Source organism: Notamacropus eugenii, chromosome 1, assembly GCF_028372415.1.
Source record: "Notamacropus eugenii isolate mMacEug1 chromosome 1, mMacEug1.pri_v2, whole genome shotgun sequence".
NCBI lineage: Eukaryota > Metazoa > Chordata > Mammalia > Diprotodontia > Macropodidae > Notamacropus > Notamacropus eugenii.
In genome coordinates this window covers 762,062,249-762,085,482 of record NC_092872.1, presented here as the reverse complement: position 1 = coordinate 762,085,482, position 23,234 = coordinate 762,062,249, and the positions used below count along the sequence as shown (strand labels likewise).

Sequence of the window (23,234 nt, the reverse complement as noted above, 5' to 3'; positions counted from 1 at the left end):
GGAGAGGCATGTGGAAGAAACGGGAGGGAGAGAAGGGTAATTTCTGATGTACAAGAAATTGGATTTAGAAATAAGGTAAAAACTGTTTTCCCAAAAATATTTCAGACAACATAAGTAAAAATAAGACAGTGATAATAATACCTACCTTACAAGGCTGGTTGTGAGGGTCAAGTAAGATATTGCTAAGGTGCTTAATTCAATGCCTGGCACTTAGTAGGTGGTTGATAATAAATGCAGCACCCTCTCCATGTATGAAGGGGCCACTGTTTCCTAGAGTTCTGTCCTTCCTCTGTCACGTAGTAAGGCCATTATATTTTTTTGTTCCCAGAAAGGTGATGAAGCTGACCCCAGCACCTGACTTACATAATGGGCAAAGGCTCCATGTGCCTCCCCTTAAACAGTATTCTAAAGGTCTCTAGACAAAGTAGTGTGGCTGCCTGGGAAGCTAGAGGCATAAAAGTCTATCCATGTGAAATCAGAATCCTTCCCATAGGAAAGATTTCCCCAAATGGCACACTGCCACACATTGCTCTGTTGACCAGATGAGTTCTCATGTAGAGGTGAAAGGATTCTTGTCTATTCAAGCTAAAGAACTCTAACATCCTTATTGAATGTTCTTTTAATGCTTTGCTTAAATAAAGCTCTTTTTACTTGTTGAATGACCTAGGAATGTCTGATTTTTCCTTAACATCTAAATTGAGTATTGGCTTAAGTCAGTTCCATCCATTACTACCTTCCCAGGTAGAATCTGCTCCAGCCTATAGCAGACCCAGACTTTCCAAGACACTGTCTGAGGTACTTTGACACGCTAATTTGACTGTCAGTTCTTCCTTTTCTCCTTGTTGCTCTCATGGTTTCTGCCAGCACATGGGACACTCTGCAAAGGGTAGACCAAATTATCCCACCAGGAAGCCAATCTGCACAGTGATAGGGTCTGTAGTGAAGCTAGTCCTGAGACCCAGGATCAACAGAGGCAAGGAAGAAAATCCCAGGCACCTCCTTCAAACAGTAGAGAAGCCATCCATCATTCAATCACTGTGCCAGGATAGTTTTAGAAACAGGAGCAGCAGGATGGCCCCAGAGCAGTCTATATACAAGAAATCTGGGGCTTTTATAACTAGGCCCTTTCTAATTGCTCATTGACTTGACCTAAGAACTGGTAAAGGAGAGGGCTTCAGAGGGACCTGGGAAGGCCTGTGGGAGCTGAGGCAGGAGGACATGAGTAGCACCAGGAGCACAAGCTCCGCTCTAATGATCATACAGCAAAGGATAGGGACTGGAGGAGCCTTCAGGACTAGGGAGGAAGGATCAAATCACCACAAGGGAGAGCTTGGCCACAAGGAAGAAAAAGGATGGGGAGGAGTTCTGTGTAGAGGGAGGGGGAGATGGCAGGTACAAAGACAGTAAAGATACAATCCCTGGGTAATAGAGACTAAGGAATGAAGGGGCCACCCTTGTCATTCAGCTGTAATGAAGGGGAAGTTAAAACCATATGGGGAATGGTAGGTGAAGCAGTAGATAGAGCACTGGCCATGGAGTCAGCAAGAACTGAGTTCAAATTCAGCCTCAGGTACTTAAAACTTACTAGCTGTTTGACCCTGGGATAGTCATTTAACCTTGATCCCCTCACAGAAAGAACCGGGGTAGGGGCAGGCAGTGCTCAAGACAGGATGGTGCCAATGAATCAGCTTCAAACACAGAAGATGTGAGCAGGACGGTGTTGTTACTGCTCTATCCAATTTCATGCCTCTTTGTACAGAAACAATTCATAAGGCAGCTGTCACCAGTTTCACAGACCATCCTCTATGTCTATGGACATGGCTGGATTGCCGATGTGAGTCAAGCCTGTGGATGGACTGCACTCACCTGGACTGGTGCTTGGTCCTTTCTAACCTGGGCTCCCTGTCTAGGGAGCAGAGGAACCAAAGTGACTCCAGTTTGTAAACTTTCTCTATCTTATTCCTGGACCTTGGAGTTGGAAAGACTCAGGCCCTGCCCTCAGGGGAAAGACTCAAGAGGATTCTGTTAACAGGAATTTTACTGAGCCCGTCTCTAATGTGATCTTGCTTAGAGCCACAAAAGGCAGACCTAGAAAAAGGGGCATGCAAGTCAGGACACCAGGGGGGTTCCCAGTAACCCTGAAGGATAGTTTCCATGCCTTTAATTCTGACTAGTTCTGGAAGAAGTGGAGGAGAAAAACATGGAACCATTTTAGGTCCTGAGAACTTCATCTTGAGCACCTTCTTTATAGAAGGATGGCCTCATTGCATAGTTTCCATTGTCTAGAAATCAGAGGCAACTGGTAATGCAGTGGAGAGAACGCTTTTTTATCCTATTGAACATTTCCTTAAAAGAATCCAAGTTACAAGAGGCATCTCCTTTGGTGGTCTTGGGGAGCCGTTTATTAAAAGCATCCCATTTCTTAAGGTAATTAATTGTATTCTGCTCAAAAGAGCCCCATGTTGGCCAACAGTGATAGGGGTCATCTTGGGATAATTTCTTCCAATTAGTTAAATAACTGCATCTTTAGGGCCCATAATATAGACCTATGGCCAGCTGTTGTCCCCTTGGCAGGATGGTTCCCTTTGGGAATTTGGTCAATATCTTATTTTCTTCTGGATTTTGACTTTTCACCAAGCAATGAAAATTACTTTAATTAAAAACTGGGGTTTTAATCAGTTCCTAACCCTGACTAAAGTGTAAATGCTGGGACTCATAAGTCCCAACCTGTAGGTTTTTACTTGTCACCACCTGAGGGTCTGCATCAGGTCCCTGATCACAGGGTGTCAGTGCTGGGGACCCCACAAAGAAGTCCCCACCCTGTGGCTACAAACACCTGAGCCTTTTAGGCCTTAGTAATTGATGAACATTACACAGGGATCCTTATGATCTCCTTCTAATTACTGACCCCTTTACTGTCAGTGAGCTAAGAGCTCTCCAAGGTGCTGCTGTTGCCTTGGTGAAGTGTGCCCTTCACCACACTGGTCTCCAGACCCAACCACCATCACTTTTCCTGTGGCCTCTTGTCTTGGGTTGGAAAACTGTTTCATCCTGACTTTTTGTTGGTTCTTCCCCTCCAGAATTGGACTCAAAGCATCATTTAAAGTTGTTTTGACGAAGATTTGGGAGAGTTCAGGTGAGTTTCTGCCCTTAATTGGCCATCATGGTTCCACCTCCCTTCTTAAAGTCATAAATTTAACCTTTGATGACACTATACATTTCTGCAGACCGGAAAAAAAAAGCCTCTTATGTGGTTGGTTGCTCTTTCAATTCCCCTGCTAGACTGATGGAGCAGGAACAAACTTGGGAGACTAGACAGATAGAAATGGCAGGGCCTCTTACTGCCCATGAGAGGCTGCTTTTTCACACAATGGTTCTGTTCTACCTCAGTTCCATCTGGGGAATCTCCTCCTCATCACCAGGATTGTTGGGTCACAAAAATCAGTGAATGAGCAGTTTCTTGATTATCATATGCAGTACCCTAAACACAGGCTAATATATGCACATAGGTAGCCTACAGGAGACCACAAAATTTCCCCAAATTACTCCAGTTTTTATACTCTTGATCAAACACCTCTGATTTTTTTCCCTTCACCAAATGTTTTCCCCCAACTGACATAATATTGACATGAGTTCATTTCCTAATTCTGGAGATATTCTGTTTTTGAGAACATCCAGATGTTTTCCTTCAGTTTATGAGCCTATTTCCTCCTTTTCTGGTTTTGCAAGGTAGTAGGATAGCATGATTTATTTCCCCTTATTTCACCATGATGTTATAATCAGGCACAAAATTCAACCTTCACCAATGACCTTTATGCTCTAGAGAAAGGCATGTCCACATGGAGCACATTCAGAAGGTTTCTTCCTAGTATGTACTGAGAAAGGAACTCAATTTTCATATTAATTGATATATATGTAACGAATACACTAATAATTTAATTTTTTCAAGAACCGGTTCTCTGACTTGAGAGTCAGAGTTCATAATGCAGCTTAAACTGATGAATCAAAACTCGGACAAGAGTGACAATCACTGGATCTTAAGTGAAGCCAATGAAAGATTGTAGAACCTGTTCCCCTCACAGAACTCTGGTTCTCTACTTTAGGGTAGGAGGTCACAACCCCCAAAGATGTGACTCCAGAACTTCTTTGTTGTGGGACTTGTGGGTTTCTCTTGGGAAACCACTAAAAGATTGTTTGTAATCCACCCTCCCCATCCCTGCTTCCCCAGTTGTCACTTAAGTATAAAACATATGCTTTCACTTCAGCTAAGGGAACATTCCTTACCCTGACACTGATTAAAGGACTTGATTCTGGTACTCATGCTTCTAAGCCTACTTTGTGTGGTTGAAGCATTCTCAGGTAAGAGATTGGCTCAGTAAAAATCCTGTTAACAGAATCCTCATGAGAGGATAAGAGATGATTTCTGACTGAAGACCTTCTTCACACTGAGTCCATGAATGGCTTGTATGCAGAATGTTCTGCTGTCTACAAAGTTCTGTATTCCATTATATGTGATACCCACAGCAACTGCTATCAATATGCACATGCACTTTCAGGTTTGAATTGTAAAATATAACACAATTTCTTCCTCAAAGAGGAAACCAAGATATTTATTCAGATATTAGAAATACAAATCCATCATTGTAAAAAAGAAATTTGTACACATTAGCAATGCAGGGAGCACCATCACCCCCAAGACTTCCCTCCATCAGATCTCTCCACAAACAAGCTCCCTTAGTCAAGTCTCCCTCAAACTCACTCTAGCTGCTCTGCCTACTCTCTCCTAACTCTGCCTCAACTCTCACTTCCTGTTCTACCCATTCAGCAAGCTGCTCACACCACAGGCTACATGTAACCCAAGCTCAAAGCAGGTCATATCTTCCCATTCCATTAACAAATCTTCACATTCCACTAACATTACATCCATTTACATGTCTCTCCTTAATCATGTCAGTGATGAGATTTGTATCTTATATGAATTCTCTAATGTGAAAAAAGGGCTGACTTTTGCCCGAAGGCTTTATCACATGGACTGTATTCTCTCCACGATGGACTCTCTGATGTTTAACTAGACTGGAGCTGCCTCGGAATGCCTTTCCACACTGATTGCATTTATAAGGTTTCTCTCCAGTGTGGATTCTCTCATGTACAGTAAGATGGGCCCTCTGTGTAAAAGCATTTCCACACTCAATACATTCATAAGGTTTCTCTCCAGTGTGGATTCTCTGATGTTTAACTAGACTGGAGTTGACTATAAAAACCTTTCCACATTGATTACATTCATAAGGTTTCTCTCCAATGTGGATTCTCTGATGTCTAGCAAGACTGGAGGTGCATCTGAAAGCCTTTCCACATTGATTACATTCATAAGGTTTCTCTCCAGTGTGGATTCGCTTATGTAATCTAAGGTTGGCCCTCTTTGTAAAAGCCTTTCCACACTGATGACATTCATAAGGTTTCTCTCCAGTGTGAATTTTCCGATGTACACTAAGATGGGCCCTCTGGGTAAAAGCTTTACCACACTGACTGCATTCATAAGGTTTCTCCTCAGTGTGGATTCTCTGATGTTCAGCAAGACTGGAACTGCCTCTGAAGGCCTTTCCACACTGATTACATTTATAAGGTTTCTCTCCAGTGTGAATTCTCTGATGTACAGTAAGACTGAACCTCTGTGCAAAAGCTTTACCACACTGATGACATTCATAAGGTTTCTCTCCCGTGTGAATTTTCTGATGTAATCTAAGGTAGGCTCTCTTTGTAAAAGCTTTACCACACTGATTACATGCATAAGGTTTTTCCTCATTGTGGATTCTCTGGTGTTCAGCAAGACTGGAGCTGCCTCTGAAGGCCTTTCCACACTGGTTGCATTTATAAGGTTTCTCTCCAGTGTGAATTCTCTGATGTACTCTAAGACTGCCCCTCTGTGTGAAGGCCTTTCCACACTGACTGCATTCATAAGGCTTCTCTCCAGTGTGGATTCTCCGATGATTAACTAGACTGGAGTTGACGCTAAAAGCCTTCCCGCACTGACGACATTCATAAGGTTTCTCTCCAGTATGAGTTCTCTGATGATTAACTAGACTGTACCTGACTCGAAAAGCCTTTCCACAATGGCTGCACTCATAGGGTTTCTCTCCAGTGTGGATTTTCTGATGCTCATTAAGATGATTTTTCTGTGTAAAGGCCTTTCCACACTGACTACATTCACAAGGTTTCTCCCTAATGTAGATTCTCTGACTCCACTGTATAAAAGCCTCTATATATTGATTACATCCATAAGGTCTCTCTCCAGTGTGGATTCTCTGATGTTCATTAAGATGAGTCCCCTCTATAAAAGCCTTTCTGCACTGATAACATTCACAAGTTTTGTCTCCAGCATGGATTCTCTGATGTTCAGCAATGTGACTCCACTGTGTAAAAGCCATTCCACATTGATTATATCCATAAGGTTTCTCTCCAGAGTGGATTCCCTGATGATGAGTACAGATTTCTTTCCAAGTAAAGTCACAGGGACCATCACCCATGAATCTTTGCTCCTGAGTTTCTTCCACAAAAAGGCTTAGGTCTGCAGGAGTCTTCTTCATTTCAAGTCTGATCTCTCCTTCTGAAAGAAACAAGCAAGAAAACATACGCGCATAGACACATATATAACTATATGCCCTCCCCTCCATTGGCAGAATATAAACTCCTTTACATTCTCTTTTCCCAGGCAAAGAGAAAGGTCTTCACACTTCAAAAGTCTTCAAATTGGCAGAACTAATTATTTCAAAATGCCAAGGATTTCACATTCCAAGGATGATTTAATTTACAAAGAGCTTCACACACAATTGTACTGGATCCTCACAACTAACCTGTGACAGAGGCAGAGTGTTCTTATCCCATCTGAAACATTTGAAAATGCCACAATGCATCACAGACCCATCAGAGGCTTTCTACAAAAACGAAGGCCATAAATTCAAAATGCCTGAGTGACTTGACTCGAAATCCCAAATGTGAGACATGAACTCAAACCTGGGACTTAGCATGCTCTGTCCACAGTCCTGGAAAGGTTTCTTCCATTCAATCTTTCCTTTTCACTTTCATTATTTGTACTTTCAACCATTTCTTCATAGATATTATGCCATTTGGTATGTGTATATATACATATATATAAAATATTCAAAGTATTTCATGACTTCTCATATTTGTAAATATAATGTAATATCCCTAGTAACTACTTGCAATCATTTTTTTCTGTTGCAATATCTGAGGTCACATAAAGAATACCAGTACTGTTTTTTTTCTACTTATATAAAACATAAAAGTAGTCTTCTGGCCTATTTAAATTTTTTGAAAAAAAAAAAAAATTTGCAAGGTAGTTATGGTCAAAGGATTTGTCCAGGGTCACACCGCTACTAAGTGTAAAGTGTCTCTGGCTGAATTTGAACTCAGATGATCCTGATTCCATGGCCAGTACTCTACCAATTGCACCACCCAGCTGCCTGTTGGCCTACTGACTTATTTTGATAGTAATTACTTATTTTCTTTTTTTAAAAAACATCTCTAAATGCCTCTGCTCACTACAATAAAAATAAAATCCTTGTAATAAAGACTGTACATGTATAAGTCATGTAAGAGTGCTTATCATCTTATGGAATTGAGAAGGGAAGAACTGAAGGAATTTTAAATTTTAAATTAAATTTAAATTTAATCAAATTAAATCAAATTTAAAAATTAAAATCGTATTAATATCTAATAGGGACAAAAAAGCAAGCAACCCAACATACATAGGAGGGCCTGCCCTCACAGGTTCTTCGATTTGATTTTCTAAATGGAAAGGAAACTTTTGAGGGGGTCACTTTAATCAAGCACATGTATCATTCACTTAGTTAAGAGGAAAAACCTGAACTTCAGAGAAAATACAGAGAAATCAAAACCAACAGACATGCTTCCAACTGTCTGACCATTACATACATACACACTTACCAGAGAGGGAACCACTAACGTCTGGGTTTTCAAAGCCGAGGTGCTGCATAGCGGCTTCCCAGAGTCTCATTTGGTACACAAAGCTTCTTCCAAAAACTAAACCCTAAAGTAAAACCTCAACTCAGAGTATTTATACATTTTTTTAGAGTCAAAGAGCATCACAACCCTTGAGAACCAGTGCCTCATTAACAAAAGGTGTGGACCTGCCTACAAATCTTCCCAGGCCCATTAATGAGTGGGAAAGATTTTCTTTAATCGCATTATTCAATCCGGGGCACTTGATCATATTGAAACAAAAATAGCAAAAGATTCTACTTTGCTTGCCTTTACAAGGGGAAAATAAAATATCATATTAAAAAATAAAATCAGTTTCTACTAAAAAAAAAATCCCCCTAATAAACACACCTTTAAAAATGCATGCCATTTCCCACATCTGAAAATATGTGTCTCATACACAAATTTGGGTCTACCATCCTTTTGTAAAGAAGCAGACAGCATTCTTCAGTATAAGTACTCTTGATGATATTTCCAATTTAGCAGTTCACAAACCTCTTAGAGGTTCTAGACAGTGGTCCAAAGGTTTTGAACTAACAATCTGTCATTGGCACCATAAGCACTAAATAATCACCCAATTTTGTGTCTAAGATATTTATCTTATGGTACAAAAAACATGTGCATACTTTAACCATGATGGGATTCTTTCTGTAGTGATTCCAAATCGCTATGGTCAGGCATATAATACTTTGGGGATTCATGCAATGGGAACCTCACACTCTGACTGCTTCTGACTATGCACAACATTCTTTCCATTTCCCCACCAGACATCAAATTATTTCCAAACTTGTAGGAAGGTTGGACATTCATGTGCAAATGATCACGGGCATACACAGACCCTCACTGACTGGCTGTCTCTGCACCAGAGTAGCCCTCTCATTCGTGGGTTAACTTGTAATGACATCTCATCAACGCTGTAATTTCCAGATCAAGATGTTACTGAGGTTGACATTCCTGTAGCAGAGATAACAGGCTCTTTGGACCCATGACTGCTATGCATGCCCAGTAGAGGCCACAGTGAAAACATCACTGACCCCTACAATCTTTGTACAAAAACCAACCTTAAAGAGGCCCTCACTGAAATGCTAAGGTGACTTTCTGATATGAACCTATCCTCCACCTATGTTATTATTCACCTCCCTGTGAGCTTCTCAAAGGAACCACCGGCCACACAGATTAGTCATTCAAGAGAGCTTCAATGAAAGTGTAGTAGGTTTTCTGGTTGTAGAAAAAAAAAGCTATCTCTAAAGGAATCCTGTCCTTATGAAGGAAGTTTTAAATAGGAACACTGTTAAAAAAAAAATCTGTGCAACTGATCTTCAGGTTCATTTATCATTTAACACACTATTTTTCATGAAAAATTAGAAAAATAATCTTTAAAAGGGTAACCATCAATTCACTTTGTTGACTGGTTAAGGAATTGAAAAAATGAATTTCCATTACTGGGAATTGTCTTGGATCATTGCATTGCTGAGAAAAGTCAAGTCATTCATAGGTCTTCATCGAACCATCCTGCTGTTCTTCTCATTCTGGTTTTTTTTTTTTTTTTTTTTTTTTTTTACTACGTATCAGTTTATGTAAGCTTTTCCAGGTTTTCCAGGTATCATCGTGTTTGTCATTCCCTATAGCACAACAATATTCCATTACAACCATATGTCACAGCTTGTTTAGTCATTCCCCAACTGATGAGCATCCCCTCAATTTCTAATTCTTTTCTCCACAAAAAGAAGTGCTATGAATATTTTTGTGCAAATACATCTTTGTCCACTTTTTTGGGAATGTCTTTGGCACACAGACCTAGCAGTGGTATTGCTGGATCAATGAGTATGCAAAATGTTGTAGCCCTTTGAGCAAAGTTCTAAACTGCTCTCCAGAATGGTGGGATCAGTTCACAACTCCGCCAACAGTGCATTGCTGTCCCAGTTTTCCCACATCCTCTCCAATATCCAACATTTTCCTTTTTGTGATATTAGCCACTCTAACTGATGTGAGGTAGTACCTCAGGGTTGTTTTCATTTGTGTTTCTCTGATCAATACAGTCATAAGACTATAGATGCTATTATTTTTAGCACTGTGATTTTGATTTAGACTAACCCCAATTCTGTTCTACTTAGACTGTTATTGTCCTCACTCTTGTGTTCTCATTTTTTTGTTGAACTAAATATATTTCCACTCCAAAACAGTCTCTTTTCAAGGAGATCAGTTCAGAGTAAGCTTCATTTCCTGTTGCTTCTTCTTCAATTATCTCCATGTTTTCATATTAGATTCAGAGCTCCCTGAGAACAGAGACTTCCTTTTGCCTTTCTATGTACCCTCAGAGTTCAGCACATGTTTAAAACACAAGGGGCTTAATCAATCTTTACTAATTGCCTGACCAGGCCGAGGGCTGACAGCAGGCCCCAGGCTCCACCTTAACCCCTTCACTCTGGCCTCTCTCCTACTTGTCAAATGCATGTTCTGGCTTCTATCATGGTCTCTTTCTTGCACTCACTCACCTCTAGGTCGTCACCTTTGTTAGGTTCTAACCCAGATGGAACCTGACCAGACCCAACACTGAAGATCAGTCTCTTTGTAGGATCCTAAAGGGTCTCATACCAGGAGATACCTTCAAGTCTCTACCTCCCAACTCCATAAACTGCAGTCATTGTCACATACATGAACCTGGACAATAACTCTCCAAGAATGGGGCAAAGTTTGAGCCACAGAGGTAAGGCAAGGGACTTGGGTGATGATTTATGTAAAGCTTAGCCCTGTATTACTTCAAGTAAGGCAGCAGTCTTCACTGCAACTGGTGTTGCTGAATGAGAGAGAGAATTCCATGAAAGCAGGCTTCCTAGGTCCACTACAGATTTAGGCTGCACAATCTCAGCTGGACCCTCATTGTGGCAAGGCAGTCCTTTGACATCTCCCTAACTAACTTAACCCCCCATGCCACTCACCACAGCAGCCTTTTCAAATATTTTTATTCATCCCTAACCAGCTTTTTCTCTCTCCCCCCACCCCACCAATCCATACCTTGTTGCTTAAGAACTTTGCCTCCTATTTCATTGAAAAAAATTGGACATTTATCAAGAACTTATGCTCCTTATCTCACATCACTCAGATGCCTTCTCTTCCTTTTTGGTCTCGGTATCAGATACAAAGGTCATTCTCTTGCTTGCTAAAGCAAATCACTTTATGTGCAAATAATCCCATTCCATTCCTCATCTACCTTGGTACATTCTTCCCCTAGTATCTGAACTTTTACTCATCTTCTGTTGTCTCAAATAAAACCATTTCTATCAAAATACTATCAATGAACCATGTAGCCCCTTGAGATATTGTCCAATATCTTTGCTCCATTTCATGGTCAAATATCTAGAGACAGCCATTTACAACCAGGGTCTCTAAGTCATTTCCTTTGTTCTCTTTGAAACTCTCTGCAGTATGGCCCCCAACTTTATTGTTCTACTGAAACATATTTCTCGAACATTAGCAATATTCATGAAATTGATAAATTCGATGGACTTTTCTTGATTCTCATTCTTCCTGACTTCTCTGCAGGCTTTGACACTGTCAGTCACCCCCTTTGTCTTGATAGTCTCCTCTCAAAGCTTTAGTGACACTACTCTCTCCTGGTCCCCTTTCTACCTCATGTAAAATGAGACCCATTCTCTTTCCCCCAATCCTCCCATCTGCCTACGTGCCTAATGTTATCTGAGGCATCCTCAGTAATCCAGGCTCAGAGATGAGGTGTGATGCTCTCCTCATTCACTCTCACACATGCACAGTCCTGGTCTCCATATTCCCATTGGAGCAGAGTCCTGGGATTCCACTTGTGTGACATCTCTTCCCTACACTCCTTCTGTCCCAGCGCTGTCACTGTCTTGTTTCAGGCCTCAATCACCTCACACCAAAGGTATTTCACAGCCTGCTGGTTGTTCTGGCTGTCCCATCTCCCTTGAGTTGAGTCAATGATCAACCCATCTGTCAAGTTCATTTTCCTAAAGCTCTCACCTGACCATGTCACCACTCACGCAAAACCTCCTCTGGCTCCCCGGCAATAGAATGCAATATAAAATCCTCCCTAGGGTTGCTAAAACACTTCATGACCTCCCCATCTCCTACTCTTTCAGGCTTTTTTTGTCCACCCTATTGCCCCCACCCACATATACTATAATCCAATAGTATGGGCTTCCTTTCCCTTCTGTGAATAGGACACTCCACATCCTGACCCCTGTTGTTTTTCTCATGATGGCCTAGAATGCTCATGTTGGCTGCCCTGAACCCCAGCTGCAGCCCATGTTCCACAATGAGCCCTTCCCAGTCTTCCCCACTTTAGGGCCTTCCCTCTCTTGCCCAGCTCCAATTTAACCTGGCCATATTGGCTTTCTACACAGTTGCTGGACCGTTCACCAGACTGAGAAATCCAGGAGTGCTGAGGACTTCCCTTGCATCTCTTACGACCCCAGGGATTAGCAAAAGGCCTGGTATGCAGCAAGATCCTAATGAATGTTTGTTGGTTTGAAGAAGGTCAAAGAAAGAGCTCACATTGGAGAATGTAACCCCTTTTGGCCCTTTCAGGAGATTTCATTCCCCAAGTTACAAATAGTAACTTCTTATAAAATGATAAATTTACTGCTGGAGGGGAGCGGAAAGGTCATGGAGTCTAACCCCCTGGGGAAACTGAGGCTCCATGCTTTAGTAACTGACCCAGGATGCCACTGCTAATAAAAAATCTGAAAAAGAATTCCAAGGCAGGTCTTCCTGGCCCCAAAGATAGTACTTCCTTCACCATTACATATAGCAGCCTCTCATACCCACTGCTCTCATATACCTGCTTTCATCTCACTCACCAGGGCAGCGGCTCCTCAGGACTTCTTGTTCCAACATCCATGGTAGTTCCCTTTGTTCAAAATAAGAGATCACATCTTCTCTGGGAACTGGCAGCCCTGGGCATGGGGAATCACAAAGAGAGAAGGATTAAGTAAAACTTGTAATGTAGTTCTATTTAGGGAAAGGGGTGTGGACAGAGCTGCTCCAGTTGGAGGATCGCTCCATTCTGGTCACGTGAAGGTGTCTGTACTGACCCATAAGTGCTCGTAATGGAAATAACCCAAAGTAGGATGCGTTCTACAACTTCTTCTGAGATAAAGACAAAGCCTCTGCCTCTCCCTCTCCCCCATCCTGTCATGCTCTGTTCTGGCAGAAACTCCTAATCCCACAACTGGGTAAAAGGGTAATTGTGTCAGATCAGCCTCAAGCTCCAGCAAGAGACCCTGATGAACCAGCCTTTGCCCTCTCCCCCCACCTGGATCGTCACTCCCTGACCCCAATATAAACCTTGTGTACTGTTAATTCAGGAGGTGTTTGCCTCCTTGGGTGACAGTCTCCTGCTGGCAAACTCAACCTAGTTAGTCCAAATTCTATTTCTCAGTCATTCTGTTACTCCTGGCATCCACAGGGGCAAGCAAGCCAGCACCCCAGGGTAGTTACCAGGAATCCTGAAGGATAGTTTCTATAACATTGCTTCTGGTGAGTTCAGGGTAGAGGTTATGGAACCAGTTTGGCACCAGAGAATTTGACCTTGTGCGCCTTCTCCACAGAAGTATGGACTCATTGAACACTTTCCACTGTCTAGAAATCAGAGGCAGCTGGTAGTGCAGTGGAGAGAGCCCTGGGCTCCTGGTTTAAATGCATCCTCAGACACATACCAGCTGTGTGCCCCTGAACAAGCCACTTAACCTATGTTTGCCTCAGTTTCTCAAGTGTAAAATGGGCATAATCATATCACCTAACCTGGAAGGTTATAATGAGGATGAAGTGGCATAATATTGTACAGAAAGCCCTTGGCCCAGCTCACAGCAAACAGCAGGTGAATAGAAATGCTTCTTCCCTTCCCTTCCTTTCCCACCATCTGTGTTGGAAGTTTAGGGTGACAAACCTGCTACACCAGCCACAAGTGAGAGCTGTGAGCTACCAATGTGGGCTTAGTAAACAGAAGAATGTTCCAAATATTAGGCCCGTCCCAAATAGGAAGGGGCAGGAAAGGGTTGGAAGGAAAAGCTGCCTGAGCAGTTTTCAGAGATTTGGCAGCAAAACTCATGTCCAGGGAGGGGTCAGACTCAATAACCCCTGAGGTTGGTTCCACGTCTGAGATCCTTCCACACTGATTGGACCTTTGACTTGAAGCTGGTAAGAGACTGCATCAGGGGCAACAAAGGAAACCCTCAGCTTCCTCTCACACAAGGCAAAGACTTTCTTTGGGAAAGCCACGTAGCCTGAGGAGCCTGTCTCTTGGACACAGGAGACATACACTTTTCTCTAATAACTGAGAGCTGCTCCAAAGCCTGCATACCAGGGAATGAAAGTGTTCCCTCTGATGGCAGACTAAGAGTGAGCAGGGGAAGTGTCCTTACCCAGGGAGAGCAGGTTCCAGGCATTCTCCAGCATGACCTCCCCATACAACTCCTTCTGAGGATGGTCCAAGAGGCCCCACTCCTCCTGGGTGAAGTCCACAGCCACATCCTTAAATGTCACTGCCTCCTAAATCATCAAGGTCATATAAAACAGAGCAAAAGACACTTCAGAGTTAAATATTCCAATCCTCCTCACTTTATAGGATGAAATTTCTTGAAAATCTTGCAGTTTTGAAATCACAGTCAGAAAGAATCCAATGGAATTTTGAGAAAATTCACATTCACATTCAAATTTGAGAAAACAACATAACTTGTAATAAAGCTGAAAAATGTCTTATTATGGAATGTGTCTCACTGTGGAACTGGGGAGAAAGTGTATATTCTATCTGTGAGGCAGGGTCATCTCTGGAGGAGAAAGAGAGAGGGTGATGTGAAATTTCTTCCTTATCAAGAAAAGTCCATGAGAGGCTGGCAGGGACACTGCATTCTGGGGGGGGGGGAGAAACATGTAATAAAATCACTGAAAAGAGAATAATGATAAAGAAAAGATCGAGTTTGCTTCCTGGAAAACTGAAATAAAGTTGTTTCTACATGAAATATGCAGAGAATTTTAGAAAGACGGTCATCAGAATCTGGACTTCACTGAGTGGGATGAGACAGCTCCCAGCCGAGCCTGTGTTCTGGGCCCTCCTGTGCACTCTTGGGGATACTGAATGCTGCCTCCCCCAGAATCTCCAGGACAGCTCAGGCTGGGAACCTGCAGACGTTCAGGGCTCCTCAAGGGGTCTGATCTGTGACAATTGATGGAGGCTTCCCATGCCCATAACAGGATATTAGTTCGGCAGGTTCCTGAGCTATTTTTCAGCCTTCTTGGAAATAGCAAATCTAGTGACCTTGGTCAGTGACAGCCAGCTAGCAAGCTCCGCAGGTCCCATGTTAGACTGTGATGCCTGCCCTGATGATTCTTGTGCATGCTTCAGGCTGGGCTAGGAGGTGGGACTGAGCCCCTGCTCCCATCCTGGGATCTGGGCCAGACCAACAATGCATCTCTCTAGGTATTCCACTTAGAGCTGCCTTGAGGCCCAGGTTCTCACCTGTCCAATCCAGGACTTGGAAGTAAGCAACCAAGATGTCAGGTAACACCTGGCCCAAGTGTCCACAAGCCAGGTTCCACCCTCTGTTCCTCATATTCTCTCTCCCTCACATCCCTTCTGTTGTCCACCTCTGCTGATTTCACCTTTGCAACTTCTCTCAAATTGGATCATTGCTCTCCTACCTAAAACTGCCCCCACCCAGGCCCAAGCCCTCATCACTTCACACTTAGGCTATTGCCATACCCCGCTGGTGGGTCTACCTGCCTCAAGCTTCTCCCCACTCCAATCTGTCTTCTATTCAGCCACTAAAGTCAGTTTTCCTAAAGAGGCTCTGACCATGGCACCACCCTGCCCCTCCACTCAATAACCACCAGTACAAAATACAGATACAAAAGTCATGCAAAGCTCTTTATGACTTAGTCCCTCCCTATATGTGCTCCTCTCTCCAGGGACCCTGGCCTCCTGGCTGTTCCCAAACAAGACCCTCCATCTCGAGGCTCCACACATTTTCAGTGCCCAGTCCCATTTCACTGGACAGCCCCACTGTCACACCATTCCTCCTCCACTCTGCCTACTACCTTCCCTAATGTTACACTTGTTGTTCAGGCAGGCCCACCTCTGCATGATTTGGGGGTTTCCTTGGCAAAGATACTCAAGTGGTTGGCCATTTCCTTCTCCAGCTCATGTTATAGAGAAAGAAACTGGCAAACATGGACAAGTGACTTGCCCAGGGTCACACAGCTTGTAAGAGTCTGAGGCCAGATTTGAACTCAGCTTTCCTGACTCCAGGCCTGCAAGTCTATCCACTGCACCACCGAGCTGCCCTAGTGGCTGCACTGACTTCCTGTCCCTACTTCAGTCTCATCTATGGGAACCCTGTCCCAGCCCCTCTTAATTCTAGTCCTTTCTCACTTTTCATTAGTTCCAATGTTCCCCAATCCCCCAGTAGAGTGTGAGGTCCTTGAGTAACTGTACTGTCCCTTGTCTCTGTGTGTCCCAAACACTTAATGAAGGTTTGCTGATCAATTATCTCAGTGCCAGATTTCTACCAGGACCTTTTCATCTTCACCCTCTCCTGAGAGCACTGGGGCAGGAGTCAGGAAGACTGAACTTGGGGAAGGCCTGGGCTCACATCAAGCCTCAGACACCAAGACCAATGTGATGCTGGGGACATCCCTTAACATCTGAGTCAGTAATCTCAACTTAGGTAAACTGAGGATAGTGGGCCTGGCAGAGTCAAGATGGCAGAGGGAGGAAGCAAGGCAGTGAACTCCTCTCCACAAACAGCTAAGAGATCTGGGCAATGTACCAGACCAAATCCTGATGGGGAAAACCACAAACACCTGTGAGGCCTTGGCCCAGGTTGGCAAAGGGAGGGAAACAGGAGGTCCATGGACCCTTGGAACAAGTCTAGAGAGGGAGCCACTGCACAAGCAGCATTTCTGCAATGGGATTCTGTGTAACAGGGAAAGAAGATTCAGACCCACATCAGGGAACTGCAACAGGATGGCTGCCACTGGCAGCTCTCTCACCCTCTACCCAGGCCCAGCTCACATAACCAGGGTCAAGGAAATCTGTGTCAAGCAGTGGAATTCCTGGGTAGGGAGACCCTGGGGAATGAAGCAAAGGACAGAAGCCTGCAGGACCAGGGTGTGGCTCAGGCCTGGGGCACCAAGTAGGGTCTGCCTTTCCATTTTCAGCCCAGCCTGCAATGAAATAACAAGGGCAGGAATCCCCAAAAAAAGAGAAACTTACAATTTTGCCCCCTGAGCCAGCCAGCAGAGCTTAGCAGTTGGCCAATAGGGGCAGAGCCTGGAAGCACTCCAGTCTTGTGGAGACTCAAACCCAGGTCAGAAACAGAGAGCTCAAAGCAGGAAGGCAATAATGCTATTTTGCTCTGGATCAGACTACCTTGGGAACACTGAGAGCTCATAGGCCTCTATCCTGCCTCTAAGTTCCTGGAATAAGACAACCCTCAGGATCCCAAGAAAGCAGCCACAAGAGCAGCCCTGACGTTCCCTCCAGGTGCTGCAGAGGAAGCAGGCTGAAAGAATGAACCAACAGATAAAGAACATCCCATAATGAATGGTTGTGGAAGCAGAGGAACTGGAGACACAGATACAGAAGAGGGACTCGTATGTACAAGCACGGCCTCTGAAAAACACAGCTTGGGCACAAACTCAACCAGAATTTCTAGAAGGACTGAAGCAAGAGTTAAACATATTTCTAAGTGAAATGAGAGTGCTTGGGGGGAAAACAAATGGAAAAGAAATGAGTGGTGTGGAAGAAGGGATCAAGGGGGTAAGAGCCACAAAACCACAGTCAAGCAACAAACTCCCTAAAACTTGGAGTAAAAGAAACAGCAGTCATAAGGCCAATAACAAAAATTAAAATAAATTCAAAAGGTGGAAAAAAAACAGAAGAAAATGTCATTATCTCATAGTAAAAAACAATTCACATAGAAAAGAGAACAAGGGAAAATTTAAATAGCACTGGACTATCTAAGTACCATTAAACAAAGGAACCTCAATAGGAGATTTCACGAAATCTTCAAAGTGCCCAGATGTCTTACAACCAGAGCAGAAAGTCAACATAAACCACACATCACCTCCTGAAATAAATCTCTGAATGAAAACTCCCAGGAACACCACGGACAAAAACACAGAGCTAACAAGTGAAAGAGAAAAACACAGCAAGCAGTCAGAAAAAAACCCCACAATTCAAGTACCAAGAGCCACAAGATCACACACAATTTGGCAATAACCATTATTTAAAGAGCCCAGAGCTTGGAACAGGACACCCTGGAAGGTAAAGGACATGATCTAATGACCAACAAAGCTGAGCATAATGTTATGGGGGAAATAACCTTGAAGGAAAGGCTTCTGGGCATTCTTGATGAAAAAACCACAACTGCACAGAGCTTTGGAAGTTCAGACACAAGCGAACTGAAACGTAGCAAAATAAAGAAGGATGAACCGTCTACGGAAATAAAAAAATAAAAGAGAAACTACTTTTATTCAAATATGGGGAGGTGACGTGTGTCCTCTCTGATCTCCCTCATGGTTCATAGAGGAAATCAAGTTAGAAAGACATCTGTTATGTCTTGATCCTAAGGAAAAGATGGAAAGAGAGGAAGAGGAATACACGAAGGTGAATGGATGGAAAGCAAGGTTAAGAAGTATGATCTCACATAATGATGGGGCACAAGTAGGCATCTATCCAAACGAGGGGGGAGTGGGTGGGAATGTCGAATGCCTGAAGCTCAGCCTTCCAGTCAGAGGAAGTAAGCAACACACACAGCACAGAGATACACGTAGAAATACATTTGACTCACCAGTGAAAAGGAGGGAAAGGGGACAAAGGATAGGGGGAATAAGGAGAAGGATAGATTATGGGAGGGACCAGGCCTAAACAAAACAAATTCCAGTTTTATAATTCTTTTGGACATTGTAGAGAAAGAGAATCTGAGGGTTTAGTCATGAATGGGGTATGGACGAATAAGTAAGTTTAACAATGTAATGGGATACTGTGGCATTGACCTTGAATCAGCACAGTGGCCAACGCAGACTCCCCAGGGCCAGTGATGAAGGACCATGGTGCCCACCACCCAGAGGGGAAGGATGCAGGGAGAGAAGGAGAAATGCTTTCGAGGGCACAGGCCCTGGGGATTTATTTTTTTCAGAATGACATTGTATACACTGGGTGTATTCTCAAAGTGGGGGAGGGAGCAGCTGGGAAGATGATTAGGTGGCCCTGGACTGCTGCAAATGTATGCACACATGGGAAGTCTGATCAATGCAATGATCAAGCAGTTCCTGAGGAGTCACGATGACATGTCAGGTACCTCTTGACAGAGGTAACTCAAAGATATCAGCCGATATAAATTTCTTTAGGTATAACCATTGAGAAATTTTGTTTAGTTTGACTACATATATTTTTGTAATAGGGGTTAGTTTTTCTTGCTATCTCGGTGCAAGGGGAGGGGCATGTAGCAGAAAGGGAAAGGAGAGATTTCTGATTTCTGATGTAAAAAAATGTGAATTTAAAATGATGTAAGAAATGTTTTCCCCAAAATGTTACAGACTACATAAGTAAAACTAAGAGGGTGATAAGGGTACCTACCTTACTGGGCTTCTTGTGAGGGTCACGTGAGATATTGCTAAGGTACTTAACTCAGTGCCTTAGTAGGTGGTTTATCATGAATGCTCATTTTCTTCCTTTAGCCAGTCTTGAAATTAGACTGACCACTCACCTAATGGCTGTTAAAGGTAGCACCCTGCCCATGTTCTGGAGTTCTGTCCTTCCCCTGCCACATGGTTAAGAGAGTTTGACTTTTTTGCTCCCAGATAAAGGTGCCCCTAGGACCTGACTCACAGAGTGGGCAAAGGCTCCATGTATCTCCCTTCAAGCAGTATTCTAAGGGTAGGGGGCATCTAGGTGGTGCAATGGATAGAGCACCAGTACAGGAGTCAGGAGGTCCTGAGTTCAAATTTCACCTCAGACACTTGACACTCACTAGCTCTGTGACCTTGGGCAAGTCACTTAAGCCCAGTTGCCTCATCCTGGGTCATCTCCAGTCATCCTGATGAATTATCTGGTCAATGGATTCAGATGGCTCTGGAGGAGAAGTGAGGTTGGTGACCTGCACAGCCCTCCCTCACTCAAAAGAAAATCAAGTGCAAATCGCCATTATTTCTCTGATGCCATGGTCTTCTTTGGGAATGAAGGATGAACACACACATTCTAAGGGTCTCTGGACACACTAGTGTGGCTGCCTGGGAAGCTAGAGGCACAAAAGTCTATCCATGTGAGATCAGGGTCCTTCACGTATGATAGATTTCCTCCACTGGCACACTGCTGACCAGATGAGCTACCGCATGGAGGTGGGGGATTCTTGTCTATTCAAGCTAAAGAACTCATTCATATTGAATGGCCTTTTTAACTAGACTTAAATAAAACCCCCTTTACTTGCTGTATGACCTAGAAGCCTCTGATGTTTGCTTAACATTTCAATTAAGGATTGGCTGCAGTTAGCTCCACCCATTATCCCCTTTGTAGGTCAAGCTATAACCTGTTCCCAGCCTATGGGAGACTCACACTTTCCAAGATGCTGTCTGAGGTACCTTGACACACTAACCTGGCTCTGCCAATCCTTCCTTTTCTGTGTTGCTCTCATGGTCTCTGCCAGTACATGGCACACTGCACAGGGAAAACCCAATTATCCTACCAGGAAGCCAATCTGTACAATAACAGGTCTCTGGTGAAGCTAGTCCTGGTGCCCAGGACCAACAGAGGCAAGGGTGAGAATCCCAGGAGCCTCTTTAAAATAGCAGAGAAGTCATCCTTCATTTGGTCACTGAGCCAGGGTAGGTCCTAGAAACACAGAGGCAGAAGGATGACCCCAGAGCAGTCTGCACAAGAAATCTGGGGCTTGGATATCTAGGGCCTTTCTAAATGCTCAGTGACTTGACCTAAGAGCTGGTACAGGCAAGAGCTTCAGAGAGACCTGGGAAGGCTTGTGGGAGCTGGGGCAGGAGGACACGTGCAACACCAGCAGCACAAATTCTCCTCTGATAAGCCCAAGACAAAGGCCAGGAACCGGAGGAGCCTTCAGGGCTCTGCTCCAGGGCTGCCCAGACAAGACTCAGGGGAAGGATTTTCCTGAACCTTCAGCCACTACAGGGGAGAGCTTGGCCACAAGGGAGGAGGAGCTGTGTGCAGGGGGAGGGGAAGGCACAATGACAGCAAAGATATGATCCCTTGGTACTAGAGACCATGTAATGAAGGGGAAGCTAAAACCAAATGGGGAGTGGTAGGTGGGGCAGTAGACAGAGGATGAACCATGGAGTCAGCAGGACCTGAGTTCAAATCAGGCCTCAGGTACTTGAGACTTACTAGCTGTGTGACCCCAGGCCAGTCACTTATCTCTGATTGCCTCACAGAAAGAACCTCAGAGGGCATGGGGGAGGGCAAGCCATGCTCAAGACACCAGGGCACCAATAAAGCAGCTTAAAACACAGAAGATGGTAGGGTTGTTACTGCTCTTTCTGTAAAGGAACGATCCATAAGGCAGACATCACTAGCTCCACAGACCATCCTCTAGGTCCATGGATATGGCTGGATTGTGGATGTGGGTCAAGCCTGTGGATGGATTGCACTCACCTGGGCTGGGGCTTGGTCTCTCCCAGGGGCCATTCCCTCAGAATCCAGGCTCTCTGTGTAGGGGGCAAAGGAACTAAAGTGACTCCAGGGTGTAAAGTTCCTCCATCTTATCCCTGGACCTGATCTACCCCAGGGACCTGCTCCCCCACTCTCTATGGCCCCACAGATGGAGGAACAGCCAAAGCTCATCCTCACAGATGTCCCAACTAACCATGGAATGTCCTCATTCTAAGCCTTTCTGGTAACCAGGAGACAGCCTGGAGCCACCTGGGAAGTCCTTCCCTCCTTCACCTCTGCACAGAAAAGCCCATCTGCCCCAGCCTCGGTGCTCATACTCTGAGTGATTGCTATTTCTTGTACTTTATAATAAATCTTCTAATTTCCCTCCAGCTTTGGTGAGTGGATTTGACCCAGTCCCTGCTTGGGCCAGGCCTTGGTCCTCTGCAGACTGAGCTGGGGAGAGAGAAGGATCCCAGAGAGGGAGAGATCTTTCCCCTCCCCTCCCAGGCAGGAGGCTGCCCACTTGGGATTTATAGAGGGTGAGGTCCCATGGGAGTTAGACCTGCCCTCAGGGGAAAGACTCCAACCTGTAGAAGGGGCAAAGAGGGTCAAGCTTGGAAATGAGGAGGGTCTGAACAGGAAAACCACCTCCCTCCCTCTCTTACTACTCTTCTGTCCCCCTCCCCTCCCCATCCTCCTACAGAACCCAAGAGGCAGAGGGCACCTTGGGATCCCAGACAGGATGAGACCAGTGAGAGCCTCAGTGACCCCTGTCAGAGCTTTAAAGGGCGACTCTGGAATGGAGCTGCCAGGGAATGACCAGGGAAGCCTGAGACTGGGAGAGAAAACCCAGTCTGGGATTCAGCCCCTGCATGGGACCTGAGGGCTCTGGAGAGAAGTGGGGGCAGGGCAGCAGGAAGCCTGGGGGAGGGGATCAGGGCAGGGTCTGGGAGGCAAGGCATTCCAAGGGCTCATGGCAGGGAGGTCAGCGTCCCCAGAAGGACAGACAGTGTTCTGAGGTCTAACCTGGAACCAGGGAGGACTCCTGGGACCCCTAGTAAAGGTTAGGCCTGGGATCCCTAAAGGGATAGTGGAGACGGAGCCTCGTGTTCGACATGAGAGGATAAGGGGCCAGGAGAGAGCTTTAGTTCCTGCCTCCAAGGTGGGGTCGTCAGGACTGAAGGAAGGAGCTGGGACCGAGAGACAGGACACCTGGGTCCGGAGAGGGTCCCTCTGGGCAAAGTCTGGAGTCTGGGAAAGTGTGAGCCAATGGGAAGTGTGGGGCGGGGGACCCTGGGCAACGGGGAAGTAATTGGGGGTCTGGAAAAGAGCTGGGGCGGGCAGCTCGTCCAATGGCCAGAGCAGGGAGGCAGGCGTGCTCCTGGAGCACCTGGAGGACACTCACCCTGAGGTCAGAGACGGCAGGACCTACCTGGGATCTGCACCCACAAAGCTAGCTTCCAGAAGGGGCAGAGAACCGAGCTCCAGGGAAGGAGGCAGAGAAATGTCAGAGGCTTCCGGCTTCCTGCTTCCTGCTTGCGGCCAGTCCACTCGGGGAAGG

General features: G+C 44.8%; 1 protein-coding gene across 1 annotated transcript; it reads right to left on the bottom strand.

The window, feature by feature from the left end:
- Positions 1–4,581: 4,581 nt before the first annotated feature.
- LOC140534217 (uncharacterized) lies at positions 4,582–23,234 on the bottom strand. The gene is made up of 5 exons (XM_072655015.1): positions 23,106–23,234; positions 21,674–21,726; positions 14,418–14,544; positions 12,855–12,950; positions 4,582–6,604 (listed from the first exon to the last, which is right to left on the bottom strand). Exons 2-5 carry the CDS (start codon positions 21,704–21,706, stop codon positions 4,971–4,973), a joined length of 1,890 nt encoding a protein of 629 aa, XP_072511116.1. The 5' UTR covers positions 21,707–21,726; positions 23,106–23,234; the 3' UTR covers positions 4,582–4,970.